Consider the following 22,686-nt stretch of genomic DNA (forward strand, 5'->3'; position numbering starts at 1 on the left):
AACTTCTCTCAATCACGCTGATCCAATAATTTTCTTGTGTGCCTTCTGAGAGCGAATCTGACTCTTTTCCCTGTGTTTTAAATCTCAGTGCTATTCTGTTATTCCACTTTTCAGACTCTCATTTGTGTGACCCACCTTCTCCCCATCTCCACCTAATCCCTCAGAGAACCTCATCAGTGTCTCCAGCTGTATCTCCAACTTAACCAGCATCTAGACTCGGGGTTCCTGTCCTACTTGGTTGCATTTTTGAAACTTTGTTCTGCTATGTTGCTTATCTGGGTCCAATTACATAATAGCTTATTATACAAGCTGTGCTTTATTAAATTTATTGTATTCTTCCACATCACCTCAATGTTTTCTAATACACTTATAAACTATACTATGTATCAGCACTATCTAAAGAGTTATTTCTAAAACTAATTGTTTCTTTTTTAAGTTTATGGGCTCATTTATGTTTTTGTAAGTGTGTGTCTATGTGCACTTACCTTGCTCTAGAACCTTTTATGGCATAGCAACACTAAACCTTGACCTCACTTAGCACTGTTTACCAAAATAGCGGTAGGGTTGTCGTCACCTTTACAACATTTTTATGCTAGTCCAACCCCTTTCATGCCTTAATGCCCTGCTGTCCTCTTTTTCCTCCCACGGCTGAGGTTACCTGGTCAGGTGGTCAAATAAAAGGGATAAATACCTAAACCCAAAGCTCTATTCTGAGAACAAGACATAAAGTACAGGCTTGCGCTCGCATTCAAACAGTCGCTTAAGCTTTGCTTCCACCAAAAGGCTTAACAGCAGTTACTGCTCATCATTCATTCTTCAACTCATCAAAGAGAAAAAGAGTTTTAGCAACAGGAGAGCAGCCGAGAGGTTGCTATTAAAGGATCAGCTATGCTTGGAGGCATACGTACAGATTTGGTGGTCACAGTGGCTGTTCTCTTTCTAACTCAGACAGGGACTCAATGCAGGTAGGTTTCAAGATCATTTAAATTTTTTTAGTTTATCTGTGATTAATAATATTTTAGTTTAGTTTATTTAAATTAAAACAAAGGAAGTTTTTAGTCAAGTTTTTAACTCAGTCCTTTATTTTGTTACATTGGTTATTGGTCATTGATTTCCTATTTCAGAGCTGAAAATGACTTCCTATCAGTTACTTTACCGGAGTGGAGGGCACATTCAGGTACGATGTAGCACAGTTATTAAGACCTTTAAGAATTTCATAATTACCTGACCTGCTTTAGATAAGAACTCAAATCAAACATGTTGTACATAATGACGTATTTCATTTTTTGTTTCCTTTAGAATACGTTATACAGTGTTTTGATGACAGACATGCCAATCTGAACTGTGAGTGGCTGGCGAGTGAAAAAGGAGCAGGTGAAGACAATTATATTTAATAGAAAACAGTAGCCTGAACTGCTTTTTGAAGTCATCAAGCCAATTTACAGTTCTGGGTTCACTCTGGCTCTGAGAGATAAGTTGAATGAATTAATTAACCTTTAATTTTGTCCCAACCTTTGGCGAAATATCGGGAACATCCATCCACAGTTCTGTTTTAATCTACACACAGGCTGCGATTGTATTCGTGTCTCACCACATTATCACAAATTGATCTGAAATAGGCTATATTCTTTTACAACCTGGTGTTTTCCTGGGAGCACTCAAACAGAGAGCCTACACATGAGATTCAAATTTAGTAGCTACAGCAACACAAACAGACAGCTTCTACAGCTACAGCTATTTCACAGCAGATGTTCAGTACAAGGCAGTACTTGTTTAATTACAAGAACAAAGATGAAGAGCTGTTTCTGTTAAATATATATTATCAGCACATATCAGCATTTAAAATATGTAGCGTATTAAGTTTTCTTTTTTGTCTTTTTCTCCTCCAGGGGATTTTGCAGTGAATGTTTCAGAGAGTGGTCCACTAGGGATTGAGGGCCAGGCTTGTCTAGAGTTCTGGTACCTTGTCCCAGTTGCAGCTAATGGGTCTGAACTTCGTGTCTTGCTAAAAAACAGCGTTGGTTCAGTAGAAATCTGGACCTCTCCTGCTCTCCCTCAGAATGCATGGAGGCAAGCGTTTGTGCCCCTGAACATCACTGAGTCCAGGACTCGGGTAAAATAAAACATAGCAGCACACATTAGAACTGTACTGTCATAATATAAATATTCTATAGCATGTCCTTAAATAAATTACCTTTTTTATATATTAGGTTGTGTTTGAAGTGGTTCAAGGATTGTCCATGGAGAAAGAGATCACATTTAAACAGATAGGTGTAAGAAAAGGCTCCTGTGGTAAGTATTTACCAAATTAAACTTCTCAACAACAGCTCTAGTGCCACAAATCAATTAAAAGATTGAACTGTATTCATAATAACCTTTGTGCGGTACATAAAAACAGAAGACGTGTCATAAGAATTGTCACAAAGACATTTTTTGATGAGGATGTTTTAGAAAATATTCTGAACTACAATATTAAAACTGAATACAGTTTTTTAATGTTATTAATCCTACATAGGTGTCGATAAGCTGTTAATATGGTCACCCCAACAGGACTACAGTGTGAATCGAATGCAGAGATATGGACAGATGAGACCACCCGCTGCCTCTGTTCTGCTGGCCAGCTCTCCTGCTTTCCCTCTCACTGCCCTGAAGGCCAACTCTGTGGTCCTCAAAGAAGAGGCCCCAATGGGACTTCTACCTTTGGGATGTGCACTATACACAGTCCCGCAGACGGCAGCACTTTTGATGGAGTATTGTTCCGCTTTACGACCGCCTGCACTTATGTTCTGGCTAAGACCTGCTCACCCACTGAAACCCTGCCCATGTTCGCTGTGGAAGTGGTCAATGAGCAGCATGATAACACATCTCTGCCAGAGGTCCAGAAGATCAATATTAACATGAGGATTTACAGGGTGTCTCTGCTGAAAAGCCAAACAGACCGGGTTGTGGTGAGTTACTTATATGTATGGAAGACATTTAGGGCACAGTTAATTACTAATTATACCAGCCTTTAACATTTACAAACACTGAAGAGTACATTTCTGACACATACATATGAAGACAATTTGAGTATTTTACATTACTAAGGAAGTCAATATTTTGTAAACAAAGCCACTGTCAACTACTGAACGAATATCTGTTTGGTAACAGCTATTTTCCTAATAAAAATATAGTATTATGTATTCACATTTTCTGTTTTATACTGCTCTGTAAACTTCATAATCCATAACTACTGTTCATACAACTGCACTTCCTTTTGCCTCGCCATTATGAAGTAATGACCACTGAGCCAAGTAAAGCACCAAATCCAGCGATTCCCATAATTGCATAAAGGGCAGATTTTATTGCCACTGGCAAAGGACTAATGGGTCATATTGGCCTTTATGAGCACAGCTATCTTCTAAGTGCCTTCTTTTATATAAACTTTCAAATGCAATAAGTCCATATTGTGTATGGCAACTGGTAAAAAAGGCTAAACTAACACTGTTTTTCAGATTAATGGGATCTGGAGAAAGCTTCCACTAAGCCTTAACAGCGACACTGTCAACATCAGGAGCACCCCTACCACTATTGTGCTGGCAACCACTTTTGGTCTTACAGTCTCATTTGACAGCACTGGTGTGGTCCACGTCACCCTCCCATCAACCTATTCTGATAAAGTCTGTGGCATGTGTGGCAACTTTAACCACCTCAAAGAAGATGACTTTAGGAACCTCGATTCACAAAACGCAACAGCTTTGGCTGAAAGCTGGCAGACTGGGAAAACTGCCTCTTCCTGTGAAACCATTCTATTCCCTCAGTGTGACCCACTGGAGGAGACACAGTATGCCAGCGAGCTGTACTGTGGAGGCTTATTCTCTACTACTGGTCCCTTTGCTGACTGCTTATCAGTTGTAGGGGCAGACAGCTATATCAGAGGCTGCGTGTTTGCCATGTGTTCTACTCATGGTGACCAAGCCGTGCTATGTGAGACGCTACGGGTCTATATTGATATCTGCAATAAAGCTGGCATTGCAGTACCCATGTTGAGGAACTCCACAATCTGCCGTATGTTGCGTTATTAAATCCTGCTTTTGTTTTCTTCCTCCTTTTCAAAATAGAGCGCACAGTGGCAAATAATAACTGATAACAGTAAAGGTCATGCACTTTTTCCTGTCTTTTTCTCGGATCCCCTCAGCCATTCAGTGCGGTGAGAACAGCCACTATAACTCGTGTGCTGATGGCTGTCCCGAGGTGTGCTCCAGTCTGGATATAGCTGGCTCCTGTGGAAGCTGTGAGGCAAGATGTGAGTGTGATTCTGGCTTCAAACTCAGTGGGGAAAAGTGTGTCCCAGCAGAAGACTGCGGGTGCTGGTATAATGGAAAACACTATGAGGTAAGTGAGGTAAATGAACACAACACAATTTCTTATTCACATATTCAATTTCACAGTAATTTATTCACATAACTCTGTTCTGCCTGCAGAAAGGAGAAATACTGGTGGAAGGAGATTGTGTGCAACAGTGTCAGTGTATGGGTAATAACAATATGCAGTGCACTCAAATGCAATGTGCAGACAATGAAGTTTGTAAGGTTAAAGATGGGGTCAAAGGCTGCTTCCTTTTCAAACCCACCACCTGCAGTGTGTACGGTGATCCACACTACATCACCTTTGACGGTCTGGCATATGACTTTCAAGGGGGATGCAGTTACATATTGACCACCACATGTGGTGGAGGAAGCTCAGTCCAGTTCACAGTATCTGGACACAACACCCACCCCCCCCTTCAGAACTTCACCAGATCCAAGCTTCAAGCCGTGGCTCTCCAAGTCGAGGATCTGTATCTCATCTTGAATCAAAGCGGAGAGGTCTATGTAAGAAAGCAATTCTCTCTTTAACACCATTGAAAACATTTCTTCACCTTTAAATTCAACAGGGCTGTTTTCAAGAACAGTGATCTGGGATTAGTTACAGCTTACATTTTACTGCACAAGGACTTCTTTTGTTCTGCATTATCTCCTGTAATTCATTAATGACAGTGGCAGATGACTTTCACACGTTTTTAGAGGTCAGTTACTGTTGTGTCAGATCGTTAGAGGAAGTCAGCTGTTTACAACCTGGAACTTAAGCAAGCTAAAGGGCTATACTTTAGTTAGTTAGTAGGTCACTGGTAGCACTAACCTAACTAACTATTTCAAGAAAATATTATCTCTACTTTATGTAAAACAACATGCAAAATAAGTTCAATTATTAAAAGACTGTCCTTTCTTTAGGTCAGTTATAAGCAAGTCCAACTGCCATATTCCACCAGCGGGACATATGGCTCAGTATGGGTGTATGTGAAGAATAATCATATCATCTTGGAGACAACTTTTGGCCTCAAAATGCACATAGATGGAGAGAACAGACTGTTTCTGCAGGTGGATGAGCACTACAAATATGAACTGTGTGGTCTGTGTGGCACTTATTCTGGATACCAGGACGATGACTTTGTAACTCCAGGAGGCCAAAACGTGTCAGAAACGTTTGAGTTTGGTGACAGCTGGAGGGTGCCAAACAACTCTGAGTGAGTTATTTTAATACTGTACACAGTAACAGCAAACATTTGGGTACCAGTATGGCACTTCTGTACCTAAATATACCAGCATAGTATTGAAAAAAACAAAAGCTAGTAAAATGACTGCATTTTTTAGCGCCAGCAGAGTGGCAGTGTTTACTCTCCAATGAGCCTGAATTGTGCTTTTTCTTTCATACTATTAAGCAACATAGCATGTTTAGTAAAATCAGTGAACATCACCTGCTGAGCCTGAGCATGCCAGCATTGTTGTTGTATGTTAGTAATCTAAGCAGGTTCTGAGTGTCTTTGTGGCGGGGTGGGGGTTATTACATTACATTCACAACGTAATAACCCAACCTGCTATCACGGCAAATCATGAAATAGACATACATGCAGGATTTGCAGTTCAGGCACAACAGAGGGAGGTATTTTATTTCAAGCCAACATCTAAAAATCTGCTCAGCTTGTCAGACAACTGCAGGGAGCACATATTTCTTCAAAAACTGCTGACTTTAATTAAATTATGTATTATGTAAGTGTTCCATGTAAAATGTTGAAATGAATCTGGTCAAATTAAATTTACTTGATTTGTATATATTCAGTTTATACAAAGCACGTTTTCCTTGAAGATTGAGTATTTGAATAAATAAACCTTTGATTTTATATCTTTCAGCTTCTTTTTACTCAGAATGGTCGCATCATGCATATTAAGGGTGAAAAGTTGTCTTTTTGAGTGAATACAACCTGGCGCCTTGGCTAGCCAATGTACTAAACTCACACACTAGCATATATTTTTCTTTATGCATCGTAATTTATTTAAAATTACATCAACATGTTTTATACAGTATCAGGGGCGTAATTTCTAGGGGGGTTATGACCCCCCTCCCAATAATCAGACCCAGCTAATATTACACCCCCCCCCCCCCCCCCCCCAATAAAATTATGAATTATCTTGCATAGATAGGCTGTTGATTTTCTTTATCCATTTCGGTTATTACCAGCAAGATAGTTGCATGTTTAATCATCTGGGAGTTTACCCAGATTTATTTATTTATTTAGATAGAGGTCTTGACCCCCTCAATGTTCAGCACAAAGTTACGTCCATGTACAGTATAATCTAGAAGTAACTAATCTCTGTTTGTCTAAATTTTCTCAGATGTTTAGCTCGTCCAAACAATCCAAGACTCTGTGACAAGGATGAGAGGGATACAGCCTACAATGAGTGTTCAGTGCTGTTTGGCAGTGTTTTCATGCCCTGTCATGAACACATTCACCCAAGCATTTACCTCAATAGTTGTGTGTATGACTACTGTGCTACGAGCGGCGACCAACACACACTCTGTGAATCTCTGAAGTCCTATGCAACAGCATGCCAGGTTTCAGGAGTTGAACTTCCAAATTGGCAGACTGGCACAGCCTGTGGTGGGTATTTGCATCAAATATGAGGATGACACTGTTATTATCATACAAGTAAATATACAGTAGGATGTCTAGATAGGTTGTGTTAACTGTGTGTGTTTTCATCCAATTTCAGAAGGCCTTTCTACCTCAACAGCTCCTCCAACAACTGCTTCTCCAACACCAGATCAAACTTGTAAGAGCATTCACAGTTTAGAAAGTTTATCGAGGACTAGTTTAAATAAGTGACGTGATACAGTTTACAAATAATCATTTCAAAACAAATATTAGCTTAGCTAATAACCTTGCTTGCTTTATATGTGCCAATATTTAATAGAAGTGTAAATATATTTTAGTTCTTTTGCTGACCTGAGGTATAACCTTCGACACATTAGATGGGATATTAAAGTTTTTTCAAAGTTTAAAAGCACTGTATCTCAGAAATTATTATTAACTCATAAATCAGCATTTCCATTGTTTGTTTCTTTCATCCATTATTTACATTTTGCTTTCTATAGTTTGTCCCTTGAACTGCAATTTTGAAAAAGATCTGTGTGGGTGGGAGCAGCTTTTGCAGGACACTTTTGATTGGACAAAACACTCTGGACCCACACCAACAAATTTAACAGGTCCAAACCAAGACCACACCACTGGAGGTAAAACCAGTCTGTTACTTCTGTTGTTTTTCCTTTTTAGAGGTTGGGGTCTATTTTGGTTGGTTTCATAACATTGTTTATACTTAATGTGTACTATTCAACTTTTCCATAGCTGGTTTCTACATGTACCTTGAGGGAGACAGTGTAACTCATGGAGACTCTGCCCGTTTGATGAGCTCGGCGTGTAATTTTAACGGACCACTCTGCCTGTATTTCTGGTACCATATGTATGGTTCAGCCACAGCCATGGCTCTTAATATCTACCTGCTGAAAGACAGTAAAACAACAAAGCTCTGGTCCATGATGGACAACCAGGGACCTGAATGGCATCTGGGAAGAGCTGATGTCAAAGTGTCTGGTCCATTCCAAGTGAGTTTGACAATACATGAACATAAGAAATGTATGAAGGGCTTGCTGGAAATCAAGACTTGATATCCTAATTTAGAATTCTATTTTCTTCTTATGCCTTTCAGATTATAATAGAAGGAATTCGAGGCTCTAATTATCAGTCAGATGTGGCCATAGATGACATATCTGTCCATTTTGGCTCATGTTCAGGTAACAAAGGCAAAGCAAACTGTAGGTGCTTAATAAATATGGAACTATGCAATACTGTTGTAAACAGTTTGGAAAGTAAATCATTTAAGATATAAACTTCTTTAGCATAACTGATGTGACAGAGTTTACCAAAAGTCAGTGTTGTTTTTATTTAGGTAGCTTTCCAGCCCTGGGAAGTGGAACTAAGCCTTCTACAACTACAGAAATGCTCCCCTTACACCAAAGTAAATACACAGGAAGTTATATTTTACAAGTCATGTGTTTCTGCATCATAAAACCTTATGTTAAGTTAAAAATTAACATTTACATCTTGTTCATGTACTGAGTGTGCAGATTCTAATGGTAACTAGGGTTCACTTTTAGGAAGTTTAGCAAGTATCTCATGACTCATGCTATTTTTTTTCTCCAAATGTTTCCCTTTAGTCTGCAATCTTGACTGTAACTTTGATAGCAACCTTTGTAGCTGGGACCAGACGATTACGGATGCTTTTGACTGGACCTGGCAAAGAGGTTCTACCCCCACTTTAATGACGGGCCCCTCTGCTGACCACACTGGTGGTAAGATTTGATGTAAAATTTACACTGACAGTTAATAAAACCATAATACATCTAAAGGTGGACTTATTCCTTATATTATTATATCTTTAATGTTTTCAATCACCTTTTCTAGATGGCCACTATCTTTACATTGAAGCCAACAGTGCATCGTATGGAGACACAGCTCGTCTCATCAGCTCTGAGTGCTCTGACTCTGGACCTCAGTGTCTGCAGTTCTGGTACCATATGTATGGCTCAGCAGATACAATGGGCCTCCATGTTTACCTGCTCCAAAACAGAATAGCCAATCAGGTTTGGAGGAAGCAGAATGACCAAGGAAATATGTGGCACCTGGCTCAAGTGGACATTGAACCAACCACACCTTTTCAGGTGACCTATTTCAAACCATGGAGTGTGGCCTGCTTTCTGGTTATAAAAAATTATCCTGCAAACATATCATTCAATTTAATTTTATCATTTAGATCATTATTGAGGGGCGCAGAGGATCCAATGATGAGTCAGATGTGGCCATAGATGATTTGAAGCTTTATCACGGCCGCTGCTTAGGTAAAAGGTTTATATATCATAACATACCATTATTGGTTTGGAAAGGTGTTTCTCACTTTCTATGCAGACACTTAATAACACCGTTAAACTGTTGCAGATCTGGTAGGTGGAATTACAACACAATCAGCAAGACCTGATCTTAATACCACAGCGCCCCCAAGAGTCCCTGTCCAAACCACTGCAGCTCCACAGCCTCCTATGCTCACTGCTACCTTCCAACCAGCGATAATAAATATCACTGCCCCTCCCGTAGTGGAGGAAACAACCAACTTAATTAATAAGAACAATGTTACTGAAGCTCCAGATAGCCGGCCACCTCTGCAGCCAGGTATAGTAATAATTTCACAGTAACACTTCAATGTCCCATTTATACTCTAACAGATAATAGTTTACACCAGAGGTGTGGACTCGAGTCACATGACTTGGACTCCAGTCAGACTTGAGTCATTAATTTTATGACTTTAGACTTGACTTGAAAAAATGTTCTAAGACTTGTGACTTGACTTGGACTTTTACACCAGTGACCTGGGACTTGAATTGGACTTGAACCGGTTTACTTGAAAAGACTTGATATTTCACCCCAAATCTAAAATTTAACACACATATTATATAGAAAGTGTGCACCTTTAATTCAATTAATTCATTCATTTATTCCAACCACACTCCGTACGTATGTGTGCGTGAGCTGTAGCACAGTCAATCAAATTAACCAGAGTTTTTTAAGAAGAAAAAAAAAACGCTCAAAAATGCTGCAAGGAGTTATTTTTTTCAGGTACATAAACTATGAAGTAGTCAACAAAAAAAACGAAATGTAATATGCAAAATATGCAAGAAGAGAATCACGGACAGAGATGGAACAACTTCCAACTTTGTCCGACAGTTGAAGTTGCATAAAGAACGGTAGGTGGTGCTTCTCTTTTGCTGCGATGAGATAGCTGACTTCATCTAACTTTGTGATGTCAACTAGCTTTAATGTGTATGATATTTTTGTCATGCTATTTTAAAGCCGGTCCTACAAGCGCATCCAAGAATAACATGCAGCTTATCTCAGAACAGTCTGTGAAAATTATTCTTGGAGCTAAGTTTAATTGAGCTGCATTTTATAGAGGTGCAATTTCACAATTTGTGTATATTTTCTAAGTTCACTATTTTGTCATGTGTTGAGAAAAACAGAGATTTAAAAATCACATGGTCTAATATTTACATTTAGCATATAACTGCAACATGCTTTTATTTATTTATTTTTTTGAAAGACTCGAAAGGACTTGAAATTCAAAGTTTCAGACTTGTGACATTACTCTGACTTTTAAACCAGTGACTTGAGACTTGACTCTGACTTGCCTGACATTACTTGAGACTTGACTTGTGACTTGAGGATAAAGACTTGAGACTTACTTGAGACTTGCAAAACAATGACTTGGTCCCACCTCTGGTTTACACATCCATTATTTGTGCAGCAGTGTGGGGTGGTGGTTAGCACCGTTGACTCACTACATAAAAGTCATGAGTTTTACTCCAACACGCCTTTCTGTGTGCAGTTTGCATGTTCTCCCCATGTTTGTGTGGGTTCTCTCGGGGTACTGTGGCTTCTTTCTACAGCCCAAAGACATGCAGTTAGTGGGGTTAGGTTAATTGTTGATTGTAAATTTCCTATAGGTGTGAATGTGAGTGCAAATGGTTGTCTGTCTGTATTAGCCCTGCAATATAATGGTGACCTGTCCAGTGTGTACCCTGCTTCTCACCCAATGGAAGCTCAGTTAGGCTCCAGTTCCCCACCCCTGATAAGGATAAGAGGAAGAGAATGGATGGATGGATATTTTATGTCTAGAATTATTCTATGCCTTATATAATCATATTTTTCTTTTTTGAACAGTGTGCCAATTCCACTGTAATTTTGAGCAAGATTTATGTCAGTGGAATCAGTTGATCACAGATGCTTTTGATTGGACAAGAAACAGTGGCTCCACTCCTACTATCAATACAGGACCTTCTACAGATCACACCACAGGAGGTAATTAGCTTTCTGACATAGGGAAAATAAAGTTAATATACTGAGGTTATATAGTGTTAAACTTCCCAAATAAAACAGTAACACCATTAAAGCCAGTTTGGTGATTTGTCTTTTTTGGTTTTTGTTTTTTCCATTCAGTATGAAAAACTTTATGAGGCAGTTTTAGCAACAAGTGCAAATGGCTTGTAAATTAACTTCTATACTTATTTATTCTCAGTGTTATTGCCTAAAAGCATATCTTTAACTTACTGATTGTATGTCCCCATTCAGGTGGCCACTATCTTTACATTGAAGCCAACAGTGCATCGTATGGAGACACAGCTCGTCTCATCAGCTCTGAGTGCTCTGACTCTGGACCTCAGTGTCTGCAGTTCTGGTACCATATGTATGGCTCAGCAGATACAATGGGCCTCCATGTTTACCTGCTCCAAAACAGAATAGCCAATCAGGTTTGGAGGAAGCAGAATGACCAAGGAAATATGTGGCACCTGGCTCAAGTGGACATTGAACCAACCACACCTTTTCAGGTGACCTATTTCAAACCATGGAGTGTGGCCTGCTTTCTGGTTATAAAAAATTATCCTGCAAATGTATCATTCAATTTAATTTTATCATTTAGATCATTATTGAGGGGCGCAGAGGATCCAATGATGAGTCAGATGTGGCCATAGATGATTTGAAGCTTTATCACGGCCGCTGCTTAGGTAAAAGGTTTATATATCATAACATACCATTATTGGTTTGGAAAGGTGTTTCTCACTTTCTATGCAGACACTTAATAACACCGTTAAACTGTTGCAGATCTGGTAGGTGGAATTACAACACAATCAGCAAGACCTGATCTTAATACCACAGCGCCCCCAAGAGTCCCTGTCCAAACCACTGCAGCTCCACAGCCTCCTATGCTCACTGCTACCTTCCAACCAGCGATAATAAATATCACTGCCCCTCCCGTAGTGGAGGAAACAACCAACTTAATTAATAAGAACAATGTTACTGAAGCTCCAGATAGCCGGCCACCTCTGCAGCCAGGTATAGTAATAATTTCACAGTAACACTTCAATGTCCCATTTATACTCTAACAGATAATAGTTTACACCAGAGGTGTGGACTCGAGTCACATGACTTGGACTCCAGTCAGACTTGAGTCATTAATTTTATGACTTTAGACTTGACTTGAAAAAATGTTCTAAGACTTGTGACTTGACTTGGACTTTTACACCAGTGACCTGGGACTTGAATTGGACTTGAACCGGTTTACTTGAAAAGACTTGATATTTCACCCCAAATCTAAAATTTAACACACATATTATATAGAAAGTGTGCACCTTTAATTCAATTAATTCATTCATTTATTCCAACCACACTCCGTACGTATGTGTGCGTGAGCTGTAGCACAGTCAATCAAATTAACCAGAGTTTTTTAAGAAGAAAAAAAAAACGCTCAAAAATGCTGCAAGGAGTTATTTTTTTCAGGTACATAAACTATGAAGTAGTCAACAAAAAAAAATGAAATGTAATATGCAAAATATGCAAGAAGAGAATCACGGACAGAGATGGAACAACTTCCAACTTTGTCCGACAGTTGAAGTTGCATAAAGAACGGTAGGTGGTGCTTCTCTTTTGCTGCGATGAGATAGCTGACTTCATCTAACTTTGTGATGTCAACTAGCTTTAATGTGTATGATATTTTTGTCATGCTATTTTAAAGCCGGTCCTACAAGCGCATCCAAGAATAACATGCAGCTTATCTCAGAACAGTCTGTGAAAATTATTCTTGGAGCTAGGTTTAATTGAGCTGCATTTTATAGAGGTGCAATTTCACAATTTGTGTATATTTTCTAAGTTCACTATTTTGTCATGTGTTGAGAAAAACAGAGATTTAAAAATCACATGGTCTAATATTTACATTTAGCATATAACTGCAACATTCTTTTATTTTATTTTTTTGAAAGACTCGAAAGGACTTGAAATTCAAAGTTTCAGACTTGTGACTTTACTCTGACTTTTAAACCAGTGACTTGAGACTTGACTCTGACTTGCCTGACATTACTTGAGACTTGACTTGTGACTTGAGGATAAAGACTTGAGACTTACTTGAGACTTGCAAAACAATGACTTGGTCCCACCTCTGGTTTAAACATCCATTATTTGTGCAGCAGTGTGGGGTGGTGGTTAGCACCGTTGACTCACTACATAAAAGTCATGAGTTTTACTCCAACACGCCTTTCTGTGTGCAGTTTGCATGTTCTCCCCATGTTTGTGTGGGTTCTCTCGGGGTACTGTGGCTTCTTTCTACAGCCCAAAGACATGCAGTTAGTGGGGTTAGGTTAATTGTTGATTGTAAATTTCCTATAGGTGTGAATGTGAGTGCAAATGGTTGTCTGTCTGTATTAGCCCTGCAATATAATGGTGACCTGTCCAGTGTGTACCCTGCGTCTCACCCAATGGAAGCTCAGTTAGGCTCCAGTTCCCCACCCCTGATAAGGATAAGAGGAAGAGAATGGATGGATGGATATTTTATGTCTAGAATTATTCTATGCCTTATATAATCATATTTTTCTTTTTTGAACAGTGTGCCAATTCCACTGTAATTTTGAGCAAGATTTATGTCAGTGGAATCAGTTGATCACAGATGCTTTTGATTGGACAAGAAACAGTGGCTCCACTCCTACTATCAATACAGGACCTTCTACAGATCACACCACAGGAGGTAATTAGCTTTCTGACATAGGGAAAATAAAGTTAATATACTGAGGTTATATAGTGTTAAACTTCCCGAATAAAACAGTAACACCATTAAAGCCAGTTTGGTGATTTGTTTTTTTTTGTTTTTTGTTTTTTCCATTCAGTATGAAAAACTTTATGAGGCAGTTTTAGCAACAAGTGCAAATGGCTTGTAAATTAACTTCTGTACTTATTTATTCTCAGTGTTATTGCCTAAAAGCATATCTTTAACTTACTGATTGTATGTCCCCGTTCAGGTGGCCACTATCTTTACATTGAAGCCAACAGTGCATCGTATGGAGACACAGCTCGTCTCATCAGCTCTGAGTGCTCTGACTCTGGACCTCAGTGTCTGCAGTTCTGGTACCATATGTATGGCTCAGCAGATACAATGGGCCTCCATGTTTACCTGCTCCAAAACAGAATAGCCAATCAGGTTTGGAGGAAGCAGAATGACCAAGGAAATATGTGGCACCTGGCTCAAGTGGACATTGAACCAACCACACCTTTTCAGGTGACCTATTTCAAACCATGGAGTGTGGCCTGCTTTCTGGTTATAAAAAATTATCCTGCAAATGTATCATTCAATTTAATTTTATCATTTAGATCATTATTGAGGGGCGCAGAGGATCCAATGATGAGTCAGATGTGGCCATAGATGATTTGAAGCTTTATCACGGCCGCTGCTTAGGTAAAAGGTTTATATATCATAACATACCATTATTGGTTTGGAAAGGTGTTTCTCACTTTCTATGCAGACACTTAATAACACCGTTAAACTGTTGCAGATCTGGTAGGTGGAATTACAACACAATCAGCAAGACCTGATCTTAATACCACAGCGCCCCCAAGAGTCCCTGTCCAAACCACTGCAGCTCCACAGCCTCCTATGCTCACTGCTACCTTCCAACCAGCGATAATAAATATCACTGCCCCTCCCGTAGTGGAGGAAACAACCAACTTAATTAATAAGAACAATGTTACTGAAGCTCCAGATAGCCGGCCACCTCTGCAGCCAGGTATAGTAATAATTTCACAGTAACACTTCAATGTCCCATTTATACTCTAACAGATAATAGTTTACACCAGAGGTGTGGACTCGAGTCACATGACTTGGACTCCAGTCAGACTTGAGTCATTAATTTTATGACTTTAGACTTGACTTGAAAAAATGTTCTAAGACTTGTGACTTGACTTGGACTTTTACACCAGTGACCTGGGACTTGAATTGGACTTGAACCGGTTTACTTGAAAAGACTTGATATTTCACCCCAAATCTAAAATTTAACACACATATTATATAGAAAGTGTGCACCTTTAATTCAATTAATTCATTCATTTATTCCAACCACACTCCGTACGTATGTGTGCGTGAGCTGTAGCACAGTCAATCAAATTAACCAGAGTTTTTTAAGAAGAAAAAAAAAACGCTCAAAAATGCTGCAAGGAGTTATTTTTTTCAGGTACATAAACTATGAAGTAGTCAACAAAAAAAACGAAATGTAATATGCAAAATATGCAAGAAGAGAATCACGGACAGAGATGGAACAACTTCCAACTTTGTCCGACAGTTGAAGTTGCATAAAGAACGGTAGGTGGTGCTTCTCTTTTGCTGCGATGAGATAGCTGACTTCATCTAACTTTGTGATGTCAACTAGCTTTAATGTGTATGATATTTTTGTCATGCTATTTTAAAGCCGGTCCTACAAGCGCATCCAAGAATAACATGCAGCTTATCTCAGAACAGTCTGTGAAAATTATTCTTGGAGCTAGGTTTAATTGAGCTGCATTTTATAGAGGTGCAATTTCACAATTTGTGTATATTTTCTAAGTTCACTATTTTGTCATGTGTTGAGAAAAACAGAGATTTAAAAATCACATGGTCTAATATTTACATTTAGCATATAACTGCAACATTCTTTTATTTATTTATTTTTTTTGAAAGACTCGAAAGGACTTGAAATTCAAAGTTTCAGACTTGTGACTTTACTCTGACTTTTAAACCAGTGACTTGAGACTTGACTCTGACTTGCCTGACATTACTTGAGACTTGACTTGTGACTTGAGGATAAAGACTTGAGACTTACTTGAGACTTGCAAAACAATGACTTGGTCCCACCTCTGGTTTACACATCCATTATTTGTGCAGCAGTGTGGGGTGGTGGTTAGCACCGTTGACTCACTACATAAAAGTCATGAGTTTTACTCCAACACGCCTTTCTGTGTGCAGTTTGCATGTTCTCCCCATGTTTGTGTGGGTTCTCTCGGGGTACTGTGGCTTCTTTCTACAGCCCAAAGACATGCAGTTAGTGGGGTTAGGTTAATTGTTGATTGTAAATTTCCTATAGGTGTGAATGTGAGTGCAAATGGTTGTCTGTCTGTATTAGCCCTGCAATATAATGGTGACCTGTCCAGTGTGTACCCTGCGTCTCACCCAATGGAAGCTCAGTTAGGCTCCAGTTCCCCACCCCTGATAAGGATAAGAGGAAGAGAATGGATGGATGGATATTTTATGTCTAGAATTATTCTATGCCTTATATAATCATATTTTTCTTTTTTGAACAGTGTGCCAATTCCACTGTAATTTTGAGCAAGATTTATGTCAGTGGAATCAGTTGATCACAGATGCTTTTGATTGGACAAGAAACAGTGGCTCCACTCCTACTATCAATACAGGACCTTCTACAGATCACACCACAGGAGGTAATTAGCTTTCTGACATAGGGAAAATAAAGTTAATATACTGAGGTTATATAGTGTTAAACTTCCCGAATAAAACAGTAACACCATTAAAGCCAGTTTGGTGATTTGTTTTTTTTTGTTTTTTGTTTTTTCCATTCAGTATGAAAAACTTTATGAGGCAGTTTTAGCAACAAGTGCAAATGGCTTGTAAATTAACTTCTGTACTTATTTATTCTCAGTGTTATTGCCTAAAAGCATATCTTTAACTTACTGATTGTATGTCCCCGTTCAGGTGGCCACTATCTTTACATTGAAGCCAACAGTGCATCGTATGGAGACACAGCTCGTCTCATCAGCTCTGAGTGCTCTGACTCTGGACCTCAGTGTCTGCAGTTCTGGTACCATATGTATGGCTCAGCAGATACAATGGGCCTCCATGTTTACCTGCTCCAAAACAGAATAGCCAATCAGGTTTGGAGGAAGCAGAATGACCAAGGAAATATGTGGCACCTGGCTCAAGTGGACATTGAACCAACCACACCTTTTCAGGTGACCTATTTCAAACCATGGAGTGTGGCCTGCTTTCTAGTTATAAAAATTATCCTGCAAATGTATCATTCAATTTAATTTTATCATTTAGATCATTATTGAGGGGCGCAGAGGATCCAATGATGAGTCAGATGTGGCCATAGATGATTTGAAGCTTTATCACGGCCGCTGCTCAGGTAAGAAGCATATAAAAAACAAAATATACTTTACCAGGTTTGAAAAGCTGTTTCCAACTTTCTATGCAGACACTTAATAACATTTTTATACTGTTGCAGATCTGGTAGGTGGAATTACAACACAATCAGCTAGACCTGATCTTAATACCACAGCGCCCCCAAGAGTCCCTGTCCAAACCACTGCAGCTCCACAGCCTCCTATGCTCACTGCTACCTTCCAACCACCGATAATAAATATCACTGTCCCTCCCGTAGTGGAGGAAACAACCAACCTAATTAATAAGAACAATGTTACTGAAGCTCCAGATAGCCGGCCACCTCTGCAGCCAGGTATAGTAATAATTTTACAGCAGCTCTTTTTTCCCATTCTAGTTTATTCTGGTTTACAAATCCATTACGTAATATCTAAAATTACTGTATCAATGATGTAATCATATTTCTTTCTCTTTTTTAACAGCATGCCAGATGCACTGTGATTTTGAGCAAGATTTATGTCAGTGGAATCAGATGATAACTGATGCTTTTGATTGGACAAGACAGAGTGGCTCCACTCCTACGATCAATACTGGACCATCTTCAGATCACACCACAGGAGGTAATTAGCTTTCACAAGCCAGAAACAGTTATTTTTCCAGGAAAAAAAATAAGTAAACCACACACAAATTTTCTGTTTAATATTAACCATAGTTGCATTGTTAAAACCATTTGATCGTTAGTTATTTCTTTATTTTTGTTTTATTATAGTTTTCTTTTTTCCCTTTTTTTCAGTTTAATGTTAAAAATGTCGATGCAAAGAAATTTAACAAGCAGTTTTAACCATGTAAATGACTTGAACATGTGTAATTTACTGAATCATTCTCAATATTATTGTCTAAAAATGTATGTCCCTATTCAGGTGGCCACTATCTTTACATTGACGCCAACAGTGCATCATATGGAGACACAGCGCGTTTCATCAGCTCTGAGTGCTCTGACTCTGGACCTCAGTGTCTGCAGTTCTGGTACCATATGTACGGCTCAGCAGATACAATGGGCCTCCATGTTTACCTGCTCCAAAACAGAATAGCCAATCAGGTTTGGAGGAAGCAGAATGACCAAGGAAATATGTGGCACCTGGCTCAGGTGGACATTACAGCAACAGACACTTTCCAGGTGTGTTACCTATCAGAGACATTTCTTTATTAGACCTATCTGATGTTGGAAAACTGCACTGCAAATAAATAACAGTCCAATACTTTTAATTTAAGTGTAACCTAATCACTCTGTATACCATCACAAGTATAGTGCCATGTAACAGTAACCGCTTTACTTTTAGATTATATTTGAAGGACGAAGAGGTTCGAATACTCAGTCTGATGTGGCAGTAGATGATGTGTCACTTTATCATGGGCGCTGTGCAGGTAATCCTAATGTCCTAACTATATTTTGTGCAGTCCAAACACTATCTGACAATCTAAATGACAGACCGGACTGTGAAATATTGTTACAGAACTGGTCAATCCAACAACAACTACAACTCAGTCAAAGCCGGAAACAACAGCTGGGCCACAACCATCAACCACAACTCAACTAAAGCCGGAAACAACAGCTGGGCCACAACCATCAACCACAACTCAACTAAAGCCGGAAACAACAGCTGGGCCACAACCATCAACCACAACTCAACTAAAGCCGGAAACAACAGCTGGGCCACAACCATCAACCACAACTCAACTAAAGCCGGAAACAACAGCTGGGCCACAACCATCAACCACAACTCAACTAAAGCCGGAAACAACAGCTGGGCCACAACCATCAACCACAACTCAACTAAAGCCGGAAACAACAACTGGGCCACAACCATCAACCACAACTCAACTAAAGCCGGAAACAACAGCTGGGCCACAACCATCAACCACAACTCAACTAAAGCCGGAAACAACAGCTGGGCCACAACCATCAACCACAACCCAACGAAAGCCGGAAACAACAGCTGGGCCACAACCATCAACCACAGTTGGACCCCAGCCCACAACAAATAAACCGCAATCTACAACAACAGCAAGACCGCAACAAACAACCCTGACGGTACCAAGTAAGTTCTTTTTGCGTGTCTATAGTTATAAAAACAAATTGAAACATTGAATTGGGTTTCCTAAAATGTATACAGTAGCTGTCATGTTATGTTTGTGCATGTATGTCAGTTCTAAGCTTAAGACAATAACAAGCACATGTCTTGATGCATGCTCAATCATCCAGTGTTGCTCCCAATGAAAATTATACATCCAGATGAACAGAATCAACTTTTTGGGATTAACAAATACATTTTCAATATATAACAAAAACTTTTTTTTATTTTGTTTTTCTGTCATTTGAAGTTTATAACTGAGGATATATCTGTTCTCCAACTCTATACATCTTTCCTTCCCCAGCACCAATTTGCCCACGGTATAGTCACTATACCACTTGTGTCCCTGCATGTAGTCCAACCTGTTTTTTCTTGAATGGCCCACCACATTGTAGTGACAATGAGGTTTGTGTTCCTGGATGTGTGTGCGATGATGGCTTTGTCATGAAAATGAAGATTTGTGTGCCTCTGGAACAATGTGGCTGTGTGGACAAGAATGGCACCAAACACCAAGTAAGACAAATTGACAATATGGACAATTTTGAAAATGAGCTTGTGGTCATGTGGTATGTTGACTGTCTGTGTCTTTTCAGTTCAATGAACAGTGGTACACAGATCACTGCAGTCAGAAATGTGAATGTGAGAAGGATGACGGAATAGGAAAGATTGACTGTGATGATGAAGATGAATGTGATGGAAATGCTGTCTGCCTTCAAAATGAAAAGGGCAATTATTACTGCCAGTCTACAGGTAGTCTACATGCCTGCAATGTACCTAAACTATGCTTTTGTTCCTATTTATTTAACTGCTCTTCTTGTTCCCGACAGACTTCGATGAGTGTACGATCAAGAAGGACCCTGAATATAAAACATTTGATAAAATGAAGCATGACTTTGAGGGTGAACACTCTTACGTGCTGGTGAGGACCAGCAACTTGCCAAACAACCTTCCAGACATCTACATTGAAAGCATCAACACGCCCGTCTTAGATCAGGGCGGTGATAGTCAGCATGAAAATGACAGCAGCAGTGAAGAAGAGCAGAAGAGCAGGGAAGGTGATGATGATGACGATGACAGCAAAGAACATGACGAGCACCACAGATTACAAGAGCTTAAGATCAGAGTGTACAATCACACTGTGGAGTTCAAGAAGAATCGGAAACTGATCGTATGTATTAACACATTAACTTCTTAGCATTTTACTGTGGCACAGTGTGATGCTACCTACACACAGACATTTGTAAAATCAGTCTGGGAAATAACTAGCTCCTCTTCCCATTTCTCTTCAAGGTGTTACAACTGTAGCGAGGGAGAGGATGTTATATGTGCTAAATTATGCTGTGTGATAGCGCATTTCTTTTCACTTTAACATTTGTAGGTATAAGACAGAGGAAGAGAGACAATGTGTAAAAAACAGTAATGGCAATATTCCATGTTTATCCGGTGCCTAGATGTTATTGTGTCTGTGTGCGAGTAATATAATCCTATGAATCTCAATTTGCAAGGGTACGGAACTAAAACTAAGCAAGTATAAGACTGTAAGCGTTATAATGTACTTTGCTTGTGATTGTATCACACTAGCATGCTAACATTAGCTATTACGCACTGAAAGCTAATAGAATCTCAATAACTTGTACATATTTGATAATATAGGAAAGACTTCAGCTAATACTCAAGCTTTCCACAACAAAAATGTATGTTTCTCTTCATACAACAAACATAATCATACAGGAATGAACAGCAGAATTGACATCTACATATACTTCAGTTATCTTAAATTGCACTGAGAGATTTTTTTTCCTCTTCAGGTGGATGGAAAACCTACGGAAATGCCCGTCTCAGTGACTGGTGGTCTAAAGATCTGGAAGCGTTCCTCTCATATCTACCTACAAACTGATTTTGGCTTGTCAGTGGCATTTAATGGACACCATTCAGCAGGTAGCCAGTGTACAATATCAAAAGCAGATGATGTAATTTATTTAATGTGTCATTCCACTTTAAGCTAATAAATAATTTATCGTTTCCCATATTCATACAATGTATTAAACGCTCATATTTATTCTGCAGAGATTACTCTACCACACATTTATAAAAGGAAGGTGGGAGGCCTGTGTGGAAACTTTGATGCTCAGAGAAAAAATGACAGGATGAAGCCAGATGGTACCATAGCCAGAAGCACTAAAGAGTTTGGAGAGAGCTGGAGAGTGTGAATGCCAGATGAAACACTGTCTTTGAATGTGGATGAGTTTAATCTCTATCAGTTACATAAAACTCCATATGGATAAAAAAGAACAGATGAGTGTAATGATTTTGGCTTTTCTTCGTTAGCCAGCAAGTGTTGTCTTTACCTAGCTTTTTAGGGCTATGTTTTCTGAATATCAGCATATCTATTTTTTCATGAATGTTTAGATACCTATCTTTTTCTTATTATTTCTACATATATTTGATATAATCATTGTACTCTACATGTAAATTGAGCTATTATTCTCATTGGATAATATAAAAAATTTAAAAAGTATGTGGTGAATGATCACATTTCATAAGGTGTTTTTGGCTTCCTGCATTGTTGAAGGTTTCTGATGAACTTACTACTCTAATAAAAGTGGACTGTAAGGACATTTGTGTTTCTTTGTGTGCAGCCATTTGGTCCCAAGTTTACGTGTACATTTTTAAGGTACAACCCATTAACCACCTGCAGTACAGCAGGAACACCAACCCAAACAAAGGAAAAACAAATAACACAAAACCTGTAACATGATACGGATAAGGAAGGTAATTGTTTTTTTTCTAGCAAACAATAGGATTGCTCTTGCTTGAAAAGCTCGTCTGTATCTGTATGAGGGCATGTTTATGTGGAATCCTTACTCTCAAGTGTTACAACACCACATAGAGCCATGGATGTATTTGTTCTGTGCATTTTTCTTTTCTTAAGGTTTCTCTGTGATGGTAAGTGAAGCTATGCCTATTGGCTACTATTTAACAGTTTCAAAAAGTTATGGCACAATTATTTCATACTACAAAAATGTATTTGAGACATTATATATACTTTCAAACTGCTGTTTTAACAAGAGTAGAACCTACTTTTAGATCCTTTAGATTTTTTTAATTAGTTGATGTGTTTTCAGGTGGATCCTCTTTAATATCATTACTATGTATTTAAGTCCTCGTACTTTTGGTACCTG

At 39.0% G+C, this 22,686-nt stretch overlaps 1 protein-coding gene across 2 annotated transcripts; it reads left to right on the plus strand.

Annotated features, from left to right (window-relative positions):
• The first annotated feature begins 738 nt into the window (after nucleotides 1-738).
• On the plus strand, nucleotides 739-22,122 carry LOC113011128 (uncharacterized). 2 transcript variants are annotated; one of them, XM_026150523.2, is made up of 41 exons: nucleotides 740-965; nucleotides 1,125-1,177; nucleotides 1,300-1,374; nucleotides 1,890-2,113; nucleotides 2,211-2,292; nucleotides 2,551-2,948; nucleotides 3,495-4,047; nucleotides 4,178-4,374; nucleotides 4,464-4,853; nucleotides 5,253-5,545; nucleotides 6,693-6,958; nucleotides 7,071-7,130; nucleotides 7,453-7,590; nucleotides 7,703-7,959; nucleotides 8,064-8,148; nucleotides 8,304-8,372; nucleotides 8,572-8,706; nucleotides 8,819-9,075; nucleotides 9,168-9,252; nucleotides 9,350-9,580; nucleotides 11,126-11,263; nucleotides 11,534-11,790; nucleotides 11,883-11,967; nucleotides 12,065-12,295; nucleotides 13,839-13,976; nucleotides 14,248-14,504; nucleotides 14,597-14,681; nucleotides 14,779-15,009; nucleotides 16,556-16,693; nucleotides 16,965-17,221; nucleotides 17,313-17,397; nucleotides 17,497-17,727; nucleotides 17,855-17,992; nucleotides 18,293-18,549; nucleotides 18,713-18,797; nucleotides 18,887-19,471; nucleotides 19,809-20,017; nucleotides 20,098-20,254; nucleotides 20,332-20,672; nucleotides 21,313-21,442; nucleotides 21,572-22,122. In XM_026150523.2, the coding sequence occupies exons 1-41, from the start codon at nucleotides 889-891 to the stop codon at nucleotides 21,712-21,714; spliced, it is 8,103 nt and encodes a 2,700-aa protein (XP_026006308.2). In that variant the 5' UTR covers nucleotides 740-888; the 3' UTR covers nucleotides 21,715-22,122. The 2 variants fall into 2 exon arrangements, with proteins under 2 accessions (XP_080149440.1, XP_026006308.2); XM_080293314.1 differs by lacking the exons at nucleotides 16,556-16,693; nucleotides 16,965-17,221; nucleotides 17,313-17,397; nucleotides 17,497-17,727 and having other exon boundaries at nucleotides 739-965.
• The last annotated feature ends 564 nt before the right edge of the window (nucleotides 22,123-22,686 follow it).

The sequence above is a fragment of the Astatotilapia calliptera genome, chromosome 18 (genome assembly GCF_964374335.1).
Source record: "Astatotilapia calliptera chromosome 18, fAstCal68.1, whole genome shotgun sequence".
NCBI classification, from domain to species: Eukaryota; Metazoa; Chordata; class Actinopteri; order Cichliformes; family Cichlidae; genus Astatotilapia; species Astatotilapia calliptera.

What these genes read in the sequence shown, in the direction of transcription:
- LOC113011128 (XM_026150523.2), top strand. Translation starts at nt 889, where the DNA reads ATGCTTGGAGGCATACGTACAGATTTGGTGGTCACAGTGGCTGTTCTC. An exon ending in ATCAAAGCGGAGAGGTCTAT is followed by an intron (nt 4,854 to 5,252) that starts GTAAGAAAGCAA and finishes TCCTTTCTTTAG; the next exon opens with GTCAGTTATAAGCAAGTCCA. An exon ending in CCGGCCACCTCTGCAGCCAG is followed by an intron (nt 9,581 to 11,125) that starts GTATAGTAATAA and finishes TTTTTTGAACAG; the next exon opens with TGTGCCAATTCCACTGTAAT.